General features: G+C 46.0%; 1 protein-coding gene across 50 annotated transcripts in view; it reads right to left on the bottom strand.

Annotated features, from left to right (window-relative positions):
* The window catches only part of LOC140396907 (calcium/calmodulin-dependent protein kinase type II subunit beta), a 392,935-nt gene that overhangs the window by 100,646 nt on the left and 274,078 nt on the right, over window positions 1–18,211 (bottom strand). For 21 of the 50 annotated variants that reach the window (XM_072485783.1, XM_072485782.1, XM_072485789.1 and 18 more), the window contains one exon: window positions 7,267–7,307. In XM_072485783.1, coding sequence (XP_072341884.1) covers window positions 7,267–7,307 — 41 coding nt within the window. Of the gene's footprint in view, window positions 1–7,266; window positions 7,308–14,823; window positions 14,923–18,211 lie in introns of all 50 variants that reach the window. The other 29 variants (XM_072485778.1, XM_072485780.1, XM_072485781.1 and 26 more) reach the window with 3 other exon arrangements.

Raw genomic sequence — 18,211 nt, 5'->3', positions numbered from 1 at the left:
CCCCCAGATTTATTTAAATAATTGAACTTAAATTCCACAGTTGAACTCATGGACATGAATGTTCCACTTTGTTGCACCTAGTGTTGATCCCGTTGCGCCGGGAGCATCTTTGGAGAGGTCCAAAACAGGCTTTGCGCCGGGCACCGAATTGTGCGAATCGCCCGACCCACGGCGCCCAGCGCAATCTGGATCATGCCCTGTAACGATATTTGAATGAGTCATTAGACTCATGTAAATATGGATGGCTGGTTTGACGCCACAGTCTCCCATGAGTCACTGGGCGCATGGGCGAGGCCTCACCCAGGTGCTGATTGACTCCGATCTCCACAAGCAGAGACCAGGTATGATGGCATTCCGTGGGTCTCAGAGCCCATGGTGGTGGGGGACAGGGCAGGGCAGTCCTGGCACCCAGGCAGTGCCAACTTGGGAGTGTTGCCCATGTCTGCTGAAGGGGGTGGCATTGCTCATGGATGGAGGGCATGGGCGGAACCTCAAAATCAATTATAGTACAGGATACCCTTCAAAAAGGTGCTCCGATCTCGGAGGAGCCAGTTTGGCCAGTGTATTTAATTTTCCACTATTCCAAATGTGGGATTGACCAAAAATGTGACTAAGGACGTGATTCCCCGGAAAGAATTCTAAGCTCTGTGGGAACTGCCACGAACATCCTGACGCGCTTGGCCGAGCAACGCAATTCAACATTAATTGGTGCACTTAAGGAGGACCCAAGGGCTTCACGCCACAAATGAAGGCTCACCAGCCAATTCGCCGAGACCACATTTGCCAGCGCCACAGATAACAAGGTCGAACTCCACTTGAACAGGCAGCCCCACTCAGCTCACAGTCATGGCGCCGAAATGACTGGCCCAAGGTTTGGAGACGTAGACCTGGAGAGGCTCCTAGATGGGGTCGAGACCAGGAAGGATCTCCTGTTCCCCCAAGAGTCATGGAGGGTGAGCCAGTGCCGCCTGGGACGAAGTGGACATCAGATCGGGAAGCGTGACCAGGAGGACTGGCCTCCAGTCCCAAGGTTAGCGATCTACACTGGGCAGCACGGGTGAGTTGAAATCCCTCCCCCCCAAAAAAGTGAACCACACATGTGGCTACCGATACCCTTTCTGTGACTCCAATCGTCGGGAGAGGGCTCATACCGGCCGAGGGGTGCCAGACATATGAATTCTCACGATCTTTGGGAATGGACGCTGGAGGTGAATAATAATAATAATAATCTTTATTATTGTCACAAGTAGGCTTACATTAACACTGCAATGAAGTTACTGTGAAAATCCCCTAGTCGCCACACTCCGGTGCCTGTTCGGGTACACAGAGTGAGAATTCAGAATGTCCAATTCACCTAACAAGCACATCTTTTGGGTCTTGTGGGAAGAAACCGGAGCGCCTGGAGGAAACACGCAGACACAGGGAGAACATGTAGACTCCGCACAGGGAACCGAACCCGGGTCCCTGGCGCTGTGAAACAACAGTGCTAATAACCACTGTGCTACCATGCCGACTGGGGTGGCCGAGGACAGAACAGTCACCAATGCGGAGGTAGGCACCTGCTGCAGTGGTGAGCGCAGAGGTGAGGATCTGCCGGGTCCCAACTGGATGGGCTGTCACAGGAGTTGTTATTGCCATATAGACTGACCTATCCCTCCCACAGACCACGTGTTCATTCTCAAGCAGGCCCTCCAGCCGATGGCGTTGGTCCATTCAGGGTGGCTCCGTCCCCTTCCTCCCATGGGACCACCTCGGAGGAGAGCTCAGAGGATGCTACAGTCAATCCGTCACAGCTGTCATCCCCACCGTCCACCAGAGCAGATACACGCACCTCGGTGAGCAACGTTACTGGACAGACTTCTGGGGCACAATCTAGTGAGCATCACACAGTCACTGATGCAGGAGGCAGTAACACCCAGGCGAGGCAGCAGTCGGAGGTCTGTTGGATCCCAGGGCCCAGCTGGGTCCCAACCAGATGCTGAGCCTCTGGAACAGGTTTACCCAAGCTAATGGAGACATTAGGGAGTGGCTGGGACATTTAGAGTGACACTCCAGCAGGTCCATAGCTGATTGGAGGAGCCCCAGAGGTTACGGCGAAGGAGATGTCACCGGCAATGCGTGGCACCGATGCCAACACTGCTAGGGATGGCGACCGCAGTGGAGAGCCTGGTGCATTCCGTCGGTAGCGAGTGAAGGTGTCCAAGGCGTCGCTGAGGGTCTCGGTAGTCTGTCCGACTCGATGGGGGACACAATCCAGTACCAGGTTGACTTTCATGGGGCACTGTGGGACAGATGGTAATGGCCAAGGCTGCAGAGCTTGTCCCAGTGACAGGTGGACATTGCCAAGTCACTGCAGAGTATGGCCCAATCTCAGGAGCATTGCTGAGGGCGCAACACCATGATGCAGACATTGGGGAGCTGCCAGGACTGGCACAGCCAGCTGACGCAGGGGCAGCCATGGCTCAATCCAGCTGCCCCACCATCCCAGGACTGTATGGACACCGACCAGGAAGAGGGGGCACTGGTGGCAACCCGGACCCATCTTATGGACTGGCAACGGTGGCCACCAGCTCCCCCGAACGTCAACCCTCTGACGAAGCCACACCTCGCAGCCAGCACCCTGAGCAGTGCCACCAACAAGTGCGAAACGGCCATCCGGTTCGAGAGGGCATCGAAGGGCTCAGGATGAGGAAAGCAGCTGGCTGCCTCCACCTCAGATGTCTCTCCTGGGGATACACCTAGACGAGGCGGTAGAGCAAGGAAGGACAAACGCATTGAGGATCACTGAAGGTGTGCGGGGGTAGGTGGGGGACAAGGAGTTTTAGTGTGTACTGGAGGGGGCTTGTGGGAGGGGGAGGGAGGAAGGGGGCGATAGTGAAGCGACATTGGGAGTGTGGGGCAATGGTGTACACTTGCACGGGGAACGTTAAAATATCCTCACCATAACCTGTATGATGATTTTTCTGCGATGCAGGCCGACCACCAATCCCATGCCCATCCTCCTACACATGGCGCCTACCCCCCATCCAACACGCCCGGTCCACGCACACCTGGGCCGAGGCTGGGGCCCATCCCCTGGGTGATCGAAGGTTGGCCGCTGCGTCTGTGGTGCTGTCTCCCGTAGTGTTCAAGCACAGTGCCCATGCATCAAGATGTGACTGGAATGCTAAGCCTTGCCCGCACATGCTGCATGGCCCACCCACACACGGGTTCCATTTGGGATTTGTGAAGTGCTCACTGAACTATGATTGGCAATTCACTATTAGCAATAGCGTCAGTGGGAGTTACGGATGGTCGGTGGGGCAGACACAGGGGCTAGGATTTCTGCCAGAGCAGGAACACATGGTGCAGGGTTGGCATGGCGGACCTGTGCGCATCCCTCCCCCCCACCCCCCAAACCCTCCCAAGCACAGGGGCAAGAAACCCAGTGCCCGGACTCTCTTTGCCAGTGAACGGGCCTGTGAACGAAGATGGCTGCTCACCTCCTCGGCTCCCCCCAGCAGTCATCCACTAGGTTCACGTTTTTCACAATGAGTACGAATTGGCGCCAGCGTGACCACAGGGAGACTGCTGGGTCACGGGAGGCCATTAGATATGAGTCATATAGAGGCCAGACTGGGTAATGAAGGCAGATTCCTTCCTGAAAGTGAAGCACCTTGGGCGCGATTCTCCGACCCCCCCACCGGGTCGGAGAATCGCTGGGGGCTGGCGTGAATCCCGCCCCCGCCATGTCCCGAATTCTCCGCCACCAGAGATTCGGCGGGGGCGGGAATCGCTCCGCGCCGGTCGGCGGGTCCACCCCCGGCGATTCTCCGTCCCGCAATGAGCCGCAGTCCCGCCGCTGTCAACCCTCGCCCGCCGGCGTGGATTAAACCTCCTTTTGAACGGCGGGACAAGTCGGCGCAGGAAGGCTCCGGAGTCCTGGGGGGGGAGCGCGGGGCAATCTGGCCCAGGGGGGCCCACGGTAGCCAGGCCCGTGATCGGGGCCCACCGATCCGCGGGCGGGCCTGTGCCGTGGGGGCACTCTTTTTCTTCCGCCTTCACCATGGTCTTCACTATGGCGGAGGCGAAAGAGACCCCCTCCCCTGTGCATGCGCGGGGATGCCGTGAGCGGCCGCTGACGCTCCCGCACATGTGTGCCCGGCGAAGACCTTTCGCACCGGCTGGCTTGGCGCCAAAGGCCTTTCCCGCCAGCCGGTGGAGCAGAAACCACTCCGGCGCGGGTTTAGCGAATTTAGAGAATTCCGCACCTTTGGGGCGGCCCGACGCTGGAGTGTTTCCCGCCACTCCATTACGCCGGAGCCCCCAGCCCCGCCGGGTAGGGGAGAATCCCGCCACTAGTCTTGTAACAACAATCTGGTCGTTTCATGGTCACCTAAAATGTGCTGAGCTTCACTATTCCAGATTTACTTACTGAATTGAAGTTTCCCAAATGTAGTGGTGGGATTTGAATTTATATATCTGGATTATTAGTCCAGGCTTCCGAATTATGAGTCCAGTAACATAACTATTGAGAGACCACGCCCCTAGAAATTGGCTGCATATCAACTTTGTTGTTAAATTTTGAATTTTTTAACATTAAAATCGATGGATATGTTTAACATACAAAAATTAATTACGAACGTTTAACTTAAATGAAGCAAATGTTTGGAAAAGAGGTTCCTTGAGTGTCCTCTCCTCTTTCTTGGTTTAAGCTTGAAACTCAAAAGCCTGCACAATACTGGGATTGCAACTCGCTACTCGTGCAGCCCCACTTTGCTCCTTCAGTGGCCAAGCAGGATATATTATCATGCTTTGTTCAAGATTAAAATTTCTCTGGAATGCACAACTCAGTTCCAGCCAGACTGTTTTTGACATGCACAGTATCACTCTCGTTTGAGCAGTAGATGATTGAATTCAAAGGGGTAATATTCTTCATATCGAGAATTTTGTTTCCGGACCCAGTTTTTCATGAACATTTTTGATGGAAGAAATTTCATTCCAGAGCGTTTTGAAGCACATGGTAAACTCTGGTCTCAATAAAATCAGAAATATTGCACAAGGGCACATCCCTTTCCCAATTCTTCCTGACCTGAACGATGGCTTTGGCCACATATTGTGGACACTGTACTGCCTGCTAGTTGCACTACAAAATGTAAGACACCACTCAATAAATCAAAATTATCTATTCACTCTGCCATCACAATTGTATATTTATACTTGGTGCCAACACAGAGGATATCTGCTGGTCATTTTACCACTGAACTACTCTGAAGTTGGTGATGGCTGGGAGGCAAATGGTGTGGTGGGGTAGAAAGGTGACTAAATTTGTTGAAGTAATGCATTAGTCCAGCACTACTTTACCTATGAATCACTGTGGTAAACCACTGTGTTCCTATATTAAGGGTTGTACGGTAGAACCTGCACTACAGGTTCACCTGGGCCCCTGCATGCTAGCTCCGCCCAGGAGCCGGGTTATAAATATGCGTGGCCTTCAGCTAGCAGCCATTTCGTCAGCTGCTGTAGGAGGCCACACTTCAGATACTAATAAAGCCTCAGTTTGAATTCAACTTCGTCTCCAGCCAAATTGATCGTGCCTCAATCACCCTGGTCATGACTGCTCAACCTCACTCAACAACCTGTTGACAATGAACCGAGTCATCATATTGCTCTTAAATTGCAGCTTTGTAACTCTCTGCAAAACCGTATGCTGATATTTATTCACAAGTGACAAATTAGGATCGATAGAAATCTGGAAACTGAAATAGAAATTGGAAATGCTTGGCAGGCCTGACAGCAACTGTAAAGTTAAAAATGATAGCCTTTCTGACCAAGAAGGCACTTGGTCAACACCAAGTCCTATTCAAAGATGGAGGGACATGTCAACCTTTTCAAATGCTGACAGACCTAAGATGTGTTCTTAGTCCATGAACTAAAAAATGTTGAGCACACCTTGCTCCTTTATACAAGTTGTGCAACATGGATTCTCTTCCCTGACAAATAGTGGATTGCACAAGCTTGACACAAGACCCGGTCGACTGGATAAATTGTAAAACATAACTTGTTTTGTCACATGGAAAGAATGTCACATTACAAAAGGCTAAACCCATTTCCTGTTTGAGGGTAATTTTTTGTTGAAGTCCTGCAAAACCTCAAAGCCATATTGGGAGCTGAAATTATTTATTTAATTTAAATTACCCAGTTGTCCATGACACAGGCAGATAATACAGTTTCTGCTAGTTGTACAATTTGATTACTGCATGGTAACCTTCGCCATTGTCTGATCAGTTGCTCAATTTGGCAAAGAACATTTGGCTTCACAGCAAAGACTCAGTTTCAAACTTATGCGTTTCCTGTCATCAAGACTCAGCTACCCTTCTGAATATTCTTTTTCCACACCACTTGCTGGTTTTGGCTGGACATTTCAACATGTCAGGGAAGGGGAAAAGATCATAATGTTGATCATATTTACCGACTCATCTGTTATAAATGCCCAGTGACTTCCACTGAGGAGAGTACCCAAACTGAAGGATGATGACACAAGAGTAGCACAAGTAAAATGGAAAAACAAAACGGAGTATAATTCACTGCCTCTGTACCCTACCTAAAGGCAAGGCTACTTTGGCCGTTGCTATATGGTTCACACCATTGTTCAGAGAAAAAACGTTGGAAAAACCCAAAATCTTCAATGCTGATTTCAATAGACTCCTAACTATTTCGAACTCCCACCATGATTAGAACAGGTTTGTATTGTGACTGTAGCCATGCACAACATTGCATCATTGATCACTGCTGAAATATGCTTTGATATTAATTATACTGCATGCATCATCTCAGTGCTGGATGCATGATATTGTTTGTGTGGCTGGAGGATGTGGGGAGGGAAGAGCATGTTGTGGGGAAGTGGGGAGGGGGAGCAATAGTGTAAAGAAAAAAATTGCCATCTCCGCCAAATAAATACCAAAGGTTGGGTGAAGTTAGAACTTGTGGTTTGAAGCTCCCCTGTTCATTTCCATTAGATCAGATGCAGCTAAGTGCCATACCCATGTTGAATCACTGCAGTCGCCCATTTTGTAGCTGTACTACTAATTTGCAGTTCATTTAGTACTTTTGATATATCATGCATAATTCCTTGCTTTTTTTTTTGAAAGCTTCTTTTCGTATTGTTCAACTGTGATAGCAGGCACTAACAGAAGCCATAAAATGCAAACTAAAAAGATAATAAAAGCAAATAAGGATCGACCAACTGTGAGAGAAGGAAAAACAGAAGTTGAGTTGGAAACCTACCTTAACTCCATCGGCCTTCTTGTTTAATAAACTTTTGGCTGCTGTATTTTGAAAAAGGAAAAGAAAAGAAAATTACATTTATAGCTCAACTGTCCTGTCAGGATATACTGTATCCGTTTCCAATTGTGCTGTAACTACTGCAAGCGTAACACTGTCCATGTACAAATAAACCAGCTACACCAGATGCTCAATGACATTTGTAGGCCAACAGGGTCTTTCTTCGACTCACTTGTTTTTCCTGTGGTGGGCACAGATCCAATACTTGCCAATCTATGGCCATGCGCATAGCAACTTAAACTCTGTATGTTCCTCTACAAATAGCCCAGCTGCCCCAGTGCCTCTGGAGTGCTTACGCATCGAGAGAATTCCCCGCTCAAAAAACAGGCTCAGAGAGAATTCACACAGCACATATCATAATTCACGAGCTCACTGTTCAAGGGGGAGACAGTTAAAGATGCTGCTTGTTTTATCCATGTGGTCACTCTGTCATTTCTGCCACCCCTCCATATTTACATTAATCTACCATATTTAAACAAGAGATTATTCCAGATAATCCCAAATGCTCTGTAACAGTTTGAGTTTTCAACTGTGTTACCGATGACTTGAATCCCTTTGAAGAATAAGTAGAATGTGAAACAAGAATTTGCATTAGATGCATCACAAGCATGCCATGAGAAGCTGAATTATTGTAATAATCTGATACCATTCTGATTCTTGCCAAGAGATTTTCAAACATTCCTATGCAAACCTTTGTACACTTACCTGTAAAGCTTTATCTATGTCTTTGTTGGCACAATGCAAACCGCTGACAGGTGTGTAGTAATTTATTAAGTGTACAGATGGGTAATTATTTGTCTTCAAGTTAAGAGAGTTTATGCCAAACAATCTTCCAGCTAAATTGCCTATCCTGAAAAGGAGTCATTTAGAGCATGTTATACTGTAGTTGGTGCATAGTTTAGGAAGGAACCCTATGGGATCATGCCAAAATTGCTCTTAAAAAAGCAACTTCAAACTAGAGTTTTGATGCTGCAGGTCAGAGATGAAAAACCCATTGAGATTGAAACTGCAGTTCCACTATCCCAATATTATTTCAAAAAAATTAATTGGGCGGCGAATGTGGATAAGGTGCGGCGATGGTGGGAAGGAGAAGGGGTAGAGTGGGTTATGAAGGAGGAAGAAACTTGAAAGGGGTCTAGTTTGAGGGCTATGGTGACAGCAACGTTGCCAATGGCTCCGAGTAGGTATTCAGGGAGCCGGTGGTGCAGTCCATGGCGAAGATATGGAATCAGTTGAGGAGGCATTTTAGGGTGGACGGGATGTCGGTGCTAATGCTGCTGTGCGCGGATCATCGTTTTGAGCCGGGTGGGGATGGATAGTAAATACAGGAGGTGGAGGAAAGTGGGGCTGGCCAGGGTGAGGGATCTGTATTTGGAGGAAGGGTTCGCCAGTCTGGAGGAGCGAAGTGAGAGGGTAGAGCTGCCGAGGGGGAAGTGGCTGGGGAGGCGAGCGGGTGATGAAGATCAAGGAGAAATGGGAAGGGTAGTTGGGAGGGGAGATCAATTGGGGAATATGGCATGAGGCACTGCGTAGGGTAAACGGGACCTCCTTCTGTACAAGGATGAGCCTGATAGTTTAAGGTGTTGCACAGGGTACATATGATTCGGGCGAGAATGAGTGGGTTCTTCCAGGGGATAGCAGATGACCGTGAGAGCTGTGGGCAGGGGCCAGCAAATCACACACATAAGTTTTGGGGTTGCGAAAAATTGGGAAGATTCTGGCCGGGAGTGTTCGCGGTCTTAGCCAGGATAGTGGAGCAGGAGGTGAACCCGGGCCCTATGGTGGCGATATTTGGAGTTTCAGAGAAGCCGGAGCTCATGGAGAGGACAAAGGCCAATGTCGTGGCCTTCGCCTCTGATTGCACAGCGGCGAATGTTACTGGAGTGACGGTCAGCATCGCCACCGGGGGTAGCGGATTGGCTGGGTGTCCTGCATGACTTCCTACGGTTGGAGAAGATAAAATATGAGTTATGGGGCTCTGCAGAGGGGCTTGAGAAAAGGTGGGGGATGTTTGTGACCGTGTTTGAGGAGCTGTTCGTCGCCAGGGGGGGGTGGATTTGTAGACTGTATAGTTGATTGTTCACATGTTGCAACCCGTTTTGATACATATTTGTAACAAAATACATTGAAAAAAATAAATAAAAACTAATCTTGCGGAAAAACCCTGTAAATAATCACCTTGCAGTGGAAAGATAATGATTTGCTTTGCTCACATTTTTAGCGAGTTTAGTTGGCTCTATTTGAAACCTGGGAGGAAGATATTCCTTTCTGACATTCTTTCAGTGCACGGATGAACAGTGCATTCAATATCTTCCGACCAATAGTGAACAAATACTTCCTTTCCTTATGGCTATCCCTGGATAAATTATATGCCACTAAATTTGGATACTCTCAAACACAAAACATCCAGTATCAAGAAGGATAAGGGCAGGAGGAAGTGCAAGGGAAACACAGCATCCTTACATTCATCATCGCTTTGTCAAATTTCTAGTCTAACAGCACTGGAAGAGCACCTTGACCACACCAAATGCAATGCTTTAAGAAGGTAACTCATCACCACATTAAGGGAAATTAAGGATGGGCAATAAATGCTGACCCTGCGCTCATTCAGAAAATGAATTTTTAAAATAATTTGGAACTGGTAATTTTTGCTTCTTGCAGTTTGTGGAGTTGTTTACAGCCTTAAATAAAGCACACATGAAGAAACTTTCTGGAAATCCCAGCTGGGATGTTTTTTCAGAGTTTGGGTTCCACAGCAGCTGCTCACTGCTGTGATCATAATATCAACTTCAATCTCTCGCGCTCTCGCTGAAATTGGACCCAGAGATCACTGTTCCAAAAACACAGAAATGGGCTCAAATCACACACCACGCCCCAAAAAGCCTGCTGCCATTGCTGCTGAATAATGAAAGATTCAGCGCCTGTCAGCCATTCAGACAGGCAAGAACAATGTGTCCAGTGGTCTCCACAATCTAAGCGAAAGGCCATCCATCCATTGGAAGCCTGAGTCAAAACCCAACACAGCATGTAAGCTCTTAAAGAAAATGCCACAAAATTCATGCCCGATTTGATACAGTTGTGAATTGGGAAATGAACTGATGATAAAATAGCTTTGAGGAAATTCCGAACTCCAAAGTTTAAACCTTCAGCTTTTCTTCCAAGCCTGATGTGAACTCTAGTGCGAGCTTACTTGAGCTGCCACAAATCCTGATTTTATTTCACTGTTAAAAGAAATTAGATCGTATGCCCCAGTCCCAATGTGAGCCACCAGTATAACACCATGCATTGACATGTACAAGTTCAGTCATCGTAGTGGAAGATGAGACGTTTAGTCAATGTCACTCTGACATTTTCAAATCACTGCAAATTAAAATTAAACGACAGCTTCAATGTCTGCATCAGGTCAGTCGCCCTCCCCAATGAGAGAAAAATCCATATTTTTAGAAAGCTTAAAACCTCAAACTCAACCCAATAACGCATCTTACATATTGCCTTCCAATGTACACATCTGTTCAGGCATGTATGAGGCTAAACTGAGGTGAGAACAGCAAAAAGACGAAAAATGAAAAGGTTAGGTCAAAAACAAAATCAACGTTAGATAAGTTGGAGCTTGTTGGAATGGAAATGAAGCCCTGATCAGAGCCCTCCTTACCTTGCAATAAGTAGAGGTGGAGTCAAGTTGACAAGATTCAAAAGAGAAAGACAAGAAATTAAATCAAATAGTGGCCAGTTTTCAACAGTTCGTGGTTCAATTGGTGTCCGGGGTCTCCATGTGTCTATGGCAATGCCTATCTCCCTGCAGCACCATTTCCAAAGCAGTTGAAACATCAACCTATTTATATTTGTACCCTTGGTCACCATGCATAAAACAAGGGAAACTTACAACTCTGGCAGTTCTGGGAGAAAATGATCCTTTGAGCAGATATCTCCTGACTTGAGATGGCTCCAGTGCAGAACTCTGAAAAGCAGTGTCTGAGGCCAAATCAAATGAACTATTTCAACACGATGCTCCAAAGTCTAGAAAACGTATGAGGAAAAAGGAAAGCATCATGTCCTTTCAAACAGGAGTCTCGAAGTATTTCTTTCATTCATTCAGGTGAAGAGTGAATGATGCCAGGTTAGATCAATTTACTTGAGTCATGTCATCTTTGTTCAGGGAATAATATTCGTTTTCTGGGCTGTTTGATGTTGATGTTGTGTTGGTTATAAATGAAAAGGGTGGCATGGTGGTTAGCACTGCTGCACCACAGCGCCAGGGACTCGGATTCAATTCCGGCCTTGGGTCAGTGTGTGTGGAGTTTGCACATTCTCCCCGTGTCTGCGTAGGTTTCCATCCGGGTGCTGCAGTTTCCTTCCACAGTCCAAAGATGTGCAGGTTAGGTGGATTGGATATGTTAAATTGCCCCTTAAGTGTTCAAAATGATGTGTAGGTTAGATTAAGTGGTTAATGCAATAGGGTGGGGAGTGAGCTTGGGTGAAGTACTCTTTCAGAGGGTCGGTGCAGACTCGATGGGCCATGTGGCCTCCTTCTGCACTGTAGGGACTCTATGGAAGTTTTCAATAATTTTTTTCAAAATCTGTGTTCAGGGAAGCTTCAAATTGGGAAGGATTGTGAAGTAAAATAACCTGGAACTCCAACATTGAAACAATGTGCTGACTGGGGGAGGGATGGACAGAGAGCTCATCATTGCAAGAGAAACAAAGTGCTGTACTGCAGAGTATCTACAGGTTGGTGGCTGATTTCCTCCTTTGTTCAGCAGTTTATAACAGTTCAGTAGCTCTTGGGTCCCCATGTTTATGACCATCTGCTTGTAGCATTAGTTTCGATTTAGATTTGTTGTCACATTTACCAAGGTACAGTGAAAGGTATTGTTCAGTGTACAGTACAGGTAGAATGTTGTTGAAACATTACATCAACTCTGTTAACAACTGCCCCCTGGATTGTTCATGGGGTATGGGGGACGCACTCGGGAGATCTTGGTCTGCATTGGACCATCGTAGGACAGAGATGCTAACATCATTTGGTTTGTTGGAGATCAGGGCAGGGGAGATGATATTTGCATAGAGGGATAGAAAAGGAAATTCCATTCAGATTGCTATGCTGAGGGATGGAGGAGGGTATCCCAATTGATTGCTGAGGGCAGAATGAATTCAGATGATTTATTTGTGAAGAGCTGTAAGATGTTGACCTCAGTGAGGAGTTTGGTGGAGAGGAGATGTTAACAGAAAACCAATAGTTTCTCCAAAGGGGAAAGGTTGGAAAACTCATTCATAGTCAATGTTTACTGCTCTTGTGGCCTGCCAACAAAATAAGATCAGAGGTCACTTGAATCCCTGACTGGAAAATGGCGAAGAGTGAATTTGAAGTGAATTTAGATTGTTTTCATGGAAACTAGTGCAAGATAACACCCTCAACCAAAGTACCCTTCTTAAACTGAAGTGTGTTGTATCCATTTAAGCCACTTTAGCTTAACTATTTCAGAAATCCCATGTTTAACAGCCCTCCATCATGTGACCCTTTAAAGAGTTGTATTATCTTCATATTATCTTAACACCAGGCATGCAACTCATCCCAATGCCACGAGAACACTGTGATAAGGATAAATAGCCTCGTAACACACAAAACAGAGCAAGCCCCAGTTTCACATGCACACGGCTTTTTCTTTCTGCATGCAGCATTCACTTTTCAAAAGTGCGAGTACAGCCACTGACATGTCGAAGCAACAAATCACAAAGTTGGAGGGTGCAAACTTGTCTCCATTTCTGCCGTATAAACCTATTCCCTCCTCTCCCTAAAGTGTCTCGCCGATCCCCACCTCACCATCTTACTCTGCAAGGAGGTCAAAATAGTTTGGGGTAGATGTCTCACCAGTAAAACTGCCTCTGGTTTCATAACAAGAGTTGAAACTCAGACAAGCCAAATGCAATTGTTATTTTAACTGGTGATGGACAACAAAGACCTGGCAATAATTGGGAATTCTGCTTTCAGGCTTATTTTCTGCTGACTGTTGATATTGCCCAAGAGTGCACTGCTTTAATGAGATTACATTTAAATAATATTCAAGTATATTCTGCACTTCTTGAGCTCTGAATGTATAACTGCATTAATCTTGTTGCTAGCAAAATTTGAGATATTTGAAGGGTCATTTACCACAGTCAGATTCTGGAAAAGTTGGTTAGTTATTTCAGTCCAGTTTTGACTACAGATCCCAACATAAAAGTTTCCTTACACTGTACTGCCACTACATTATCAGCACCAAAGTGTGCAAACAGGGTCAATACAACCCCCCTAAAAATTCTGCCTTCGCCATCAGACAGGCGAGAATGCCATCACAAGTGCCATCTAAATCTGAGACTGAGTGTCAGTAGGCCTTTCCACCTTGAGGAGGAGTAATGCTAGGTTATCAATCAGGTTCAGGGACCCAGGCTGGCCATTCACCTCAAGATCACCACATCAACACCTTCATTACTATTCCAATTGAGGTTAGATTATTTGGTGCAGTTAAGGATTTCAAGAGAAGGATGTGTGGAAGGAGGCAGGCCTTCTGGTTGGTATAATAGTGGCACATAATAGTGCATGCATCCGTTGAGTCATGGGGGAGTGAATGAGTTTCAGAGTGTTCTTCTGACTGGATTTCCATGACGTGCGCATTGGACAGGTACCATTACAAACCCATTAGATTCAATACGAGCCATATCCGAATATTCTATGGCAAGTCTTTCTCTCACCTCAAGAACATACCACTCATTGCTCTTCAGGAAATTAAGTGGGAGGTTTGCTCCCAGAGGCCAGGTAAAAAGACATGCCAATGCCTAACACTCTTGTTAAACCCAAGAGATTATCGGGCTGATAAACTGAGGGAACCAAACTCATTTTGCAATGTCTAAAACCCACACCTCAGGCAATAGTGCTAACAGGATACATAAAACATTGCACAATTGTGCAAGACAGAGGCATACAAAATAGACTGCACCAAGCAAGACAGATACTTAAAAGGGCCGATGAGGTTCAAACATGTAAACCAGACTGAAGAAAATGGACATTACAATTTCGGCTGTACCACACAGGAGGCAACCTGATCTGCTGAACCAACAAGAACTTGCTGGTTTTCGGAGTTCTAACTTTATGGCAGTGTGGTTGGAGCAGGTGTTTATTGGGATCAACTTGAACCACTCAGGAGAACTGCACTGATCTTCCATTAATGCTGCGGCTAAAATATGCTTCTGCCAAGCAGCTCAAAGGTTGATTCCAAGCATTACCTCATTGACAAATTGTCTGAATTCAAATTGATGCCTATTTGATTGAGTGCCTGTAATGGGAGTTCCCGATCTTTGATTTCTGACGGTCCTCAAGTTAAGAAAAAAAAAAAATCACCCAAAGCTTCTCCTTGCTGCCCAGCCAGATTAAATGGGATTTAAATACCCAGACAACAAATACACGAGGTAGGGTACGTTCACAAGGTATGAAAGCAGAGCATTAGTTTGGAGCATGCCCTCCACCTGCAGTGTCCGCCCGCACACGTCTACCTTGTTCAACGAGACCAACAGTCGCGCTGGCGGCAGCTGTCATTGTAGCTGGCGCAGTGGTCTGTCTGCCCACTGTTGGCGGGAATAAAAAGAAAGCAAGCAATGTCAGCAAAATACACTCAGCACTGCTTAACCACACACTAAATTTATTCGAGGTGTCATACTGTGCCGCATATCTCTAACAACTCTTCTGAATTCTGATGCACAGCTGGAGTAATTTGAACTCTCTTCCATAAAAATATCAATTTTGCACTATCTTTGACCACTACATCAAGAACATTGCACGTGTTTAACCAGTTAAGGCTCAAATTCAATTACAGTGGTTTAAAGGTTTTCTCATACCATGACCATGGATTTTAACTGATTTTACATCAACCATCTAAACCCAGCGAGCCAGGCAGCAGCTGCGAAAGAGATCCCCACAGTCTGCCTCTTCGCAATGTCACATTAGACAGGGGCTTCATTCTCGTATTTTGGGGTCTAGTTTTGACACACTCCGTGTAACCCGCTTTGCCGAAGGGACATGGTGTTCAATTCCAGGTGATTGTGGAATTTACTCCCAGTGTCTGCTGTAGTTTCCCTCAGGTGCTCTGGTTTACTCCGGAAGTCCAAAGATGTGAGGATTTGGTGGATTGGCCATGCTAAATTGCCCCTTAGTGTCCAACGATGTTCAAGTTACGTGGGGTCTGGGGATAGGGTGGGGGAGTGGGCCCAGGTAAGGTGTTTGTTCAGAGGGTTAGTGCAGACTTGATGGGCTGAATGGCCTCCTGCACTGTAGCAAATCTAATTCCACAGCTAAACTGGGAACCACAACAACATGGACAGGATATTAGGGAATAAGTTGCAACAGATAATCAGGAATTGTACTTCCCTTCGAAAAGTTCAGTCAATCAGGGTAAATGTGATTCAGAACCTTTTGAATTGAAGAGAAACAGTGAATGTGTAGCCATCCTCCAGCTTCAGCAAAAACCTCATCAACTCCATGTACCAACCTTACAAGCCAATGTTTTGCAATCCAATCGTGCTTGAAAAATGTTGCATTTCTGGTACATCACTGGTTTATTTACTTCCTTTCTCTGCATTTTTCCCCTTTTCCAACACCATCGACATAATCCCCACCAGACATTCTCACTCACAATGTACATAATCATGGCCATCAGTGAATTGAAACCCACCAGTACATCAGGAGTAGGAAACCCTTCTTGCTCTCAACTAAACAGAGATTCCACATAGCTTGTCCAGCAAATGCCGTCATTCAGATTGGAATGATTTTCCTGGCCAATGGAATGTGTGTTCCCTGGGCTTCACGGAATGGTAGCATTGTTGGTTCTGTTACTTGACACATAATCTACATGTCCAGAGTAATGACCTGGAGACACAAGGTCAAATCCTGCTGTTAAATCAGTCAATCAGACGAAGTAGCGACCCAATTCCTATTAAAACTCAACTGGTTCAGGGATGACCTTCATGAAAAGAAATTTGTTCTCTGGTCTGGACTCCAAACCGACAGTAATCGTACCGATTCTGAACTACCCTCTGAAATAGCCGAGCAAGGCACTCAATCATACCAAGGCTGCTACGACCACTATAGAAATACCACTGTGGCGGTTCCAGCAGACAGAACACTAGCCTCTCAAGACCATGTCCACATGTGTAATAAATGCTGGCCTTGCCAGAGAAACCCACATGCTGCGAATTAACATTTTTTAGAGTGAACAATCTGCATATAAAAATAGGGAAGGAGGCAAGCCCTGCTCAGACTGTAGGAGCAAGACAAATTGAATGCTATCCTATACTGAATAGATTGAAACATCGGAGCTGCACAAATAATGACTGCTCTCCTTATCGAGCAGTCTGACACTCATGCTTAGTCTAAGCACATTGCTATGAAGGAAGGAAGGAAGGAAGGAAGTGAACAATTGCACTTGGGATTATCGTGGAAAGCTTACATTTTTGTTCTGTTCTGGCAGACTTCAAATCCTTACAAGTTTTCTTTCAAATTATTAAGTCTGGTACACCAATCCTTGGTGCACCAACATTCTCATAATGAAATGATGAAGAATCAACAAGTAGAATACAGCAAAAGAAAAATCCAACAGTTTTCTTTCATGCAAAGTTGAAAGATGTTAAACTCCTCAAATCATGCAGTTAAAATGTACAAAGTCATCGCAAGGGATTGGAAAATAAAATAATGATTGTGTGCATGATTTGTGACACTCAGATACGAGACTGCTTAAAATGATCTATTATGCAAAAATATATACTTCACAAAAGGTGAGAAGCAAGTCTGAAAATGTAAAGATACTGAGGAAAATGGGTACAAACTGCAACTGTATGGATGTTAGATATCAATGACTTGGCTCGAGACCCTCCTATTGCCATGTCTCACCCACTTCAGCTCAATACCTACCCCAGCTTAGTATCCCTTCTCAGACTGCCTATTTATCAGATCTTGGTTGCAAGTGCACCTCCTTTTAACAAACCGTTTCTAGCAGAATCTGCATTTTCTTCAGCTGCATGTGGAATTCTTTCCCTGAAGTTCTCCATCCCTCTCTCCTCGCATAAACTGATCAGAATGATAACTGAACCGCAGAGGTTAAATTACAAGAGATAATACAAACAAAATTCCTAGACGTTAGGAAGATAACAGATGATTTGGCCCAAATTTTCCAGATATTAAGGGGAACAGAGAAATTAGCCAGAGAAAAGCTATTTGGGGAGTCCACGAGTGGAGGCAGAGACAATATGTTAGAGCCAAGTCTTCCAGAATAAGTTAGCAAACATTTTTACAAGCAAAGGCCAGTTGTAGTTTGGAATTTTTTTCTGCAAATGGCACGTAATGCTGGTCAAGTGTTAATTTTAAACCTGAGGTTGACAGATTTCTGTTTGCCACAGGGATATGGGACAAATGTGGGGTAAATGGAGTTAGGTCACAAATCAGACATCAACACACTGAAAGAAGCCGATGAGCCAAATTACCGAGGCCTGCTTCCTACATTCCTCCAAATACATCTTTTGCTCACCAACTGCTCAGCTCTCCTGTCCTGCTCAGCATCCAGCTTCCCAGAACCTGTGAAGTACTTTGGGACCTCTGGAAAAGTTTCCTTTGAAAGTTTTAGTTTCCATTTTAACTGTGCACTGTGCCTAAATTGTTATGGTTGAGGCCGAACCCGTCTGCACCTGCTGTGAAAATATGTCCCAGTGGGTTATCATGGGTCTCAAAAAAAAGCATTCGCTTGTGGGTATCGAGATGACGAATGACTCAAACTCCTCTCAAAGCTCCTTGCAATGCAGTGAATCTTCACATTGATGCATCATCAATTCCTTCCTGCAAATTTATATCTGTGGTTTCAATGGCCCA

The sequence above is a fragment of the Scyliorhinus torazame genome, chromosome 20, assembly GCF_047496885.1.
Source record: "Scyliorhinus torazame isolate Kashiwa2021f chromosome 20, sScyTor2.1, whole genome shotgun sequence".
NCBI classification, from domain to species: domain Eukaryota; kingdom Metazoa; phylum Chordata; class Chondrichthyes; order Carcharhiniformes; family Scyliorhinidae; genus Scyliorhinus; species Scyliorhinus torazame.
The sequence above is the reverse complement of the archived record's forward strand: the minus strand, read 5'-3'. Positions and strand labels throughout refer to the sequence as shown.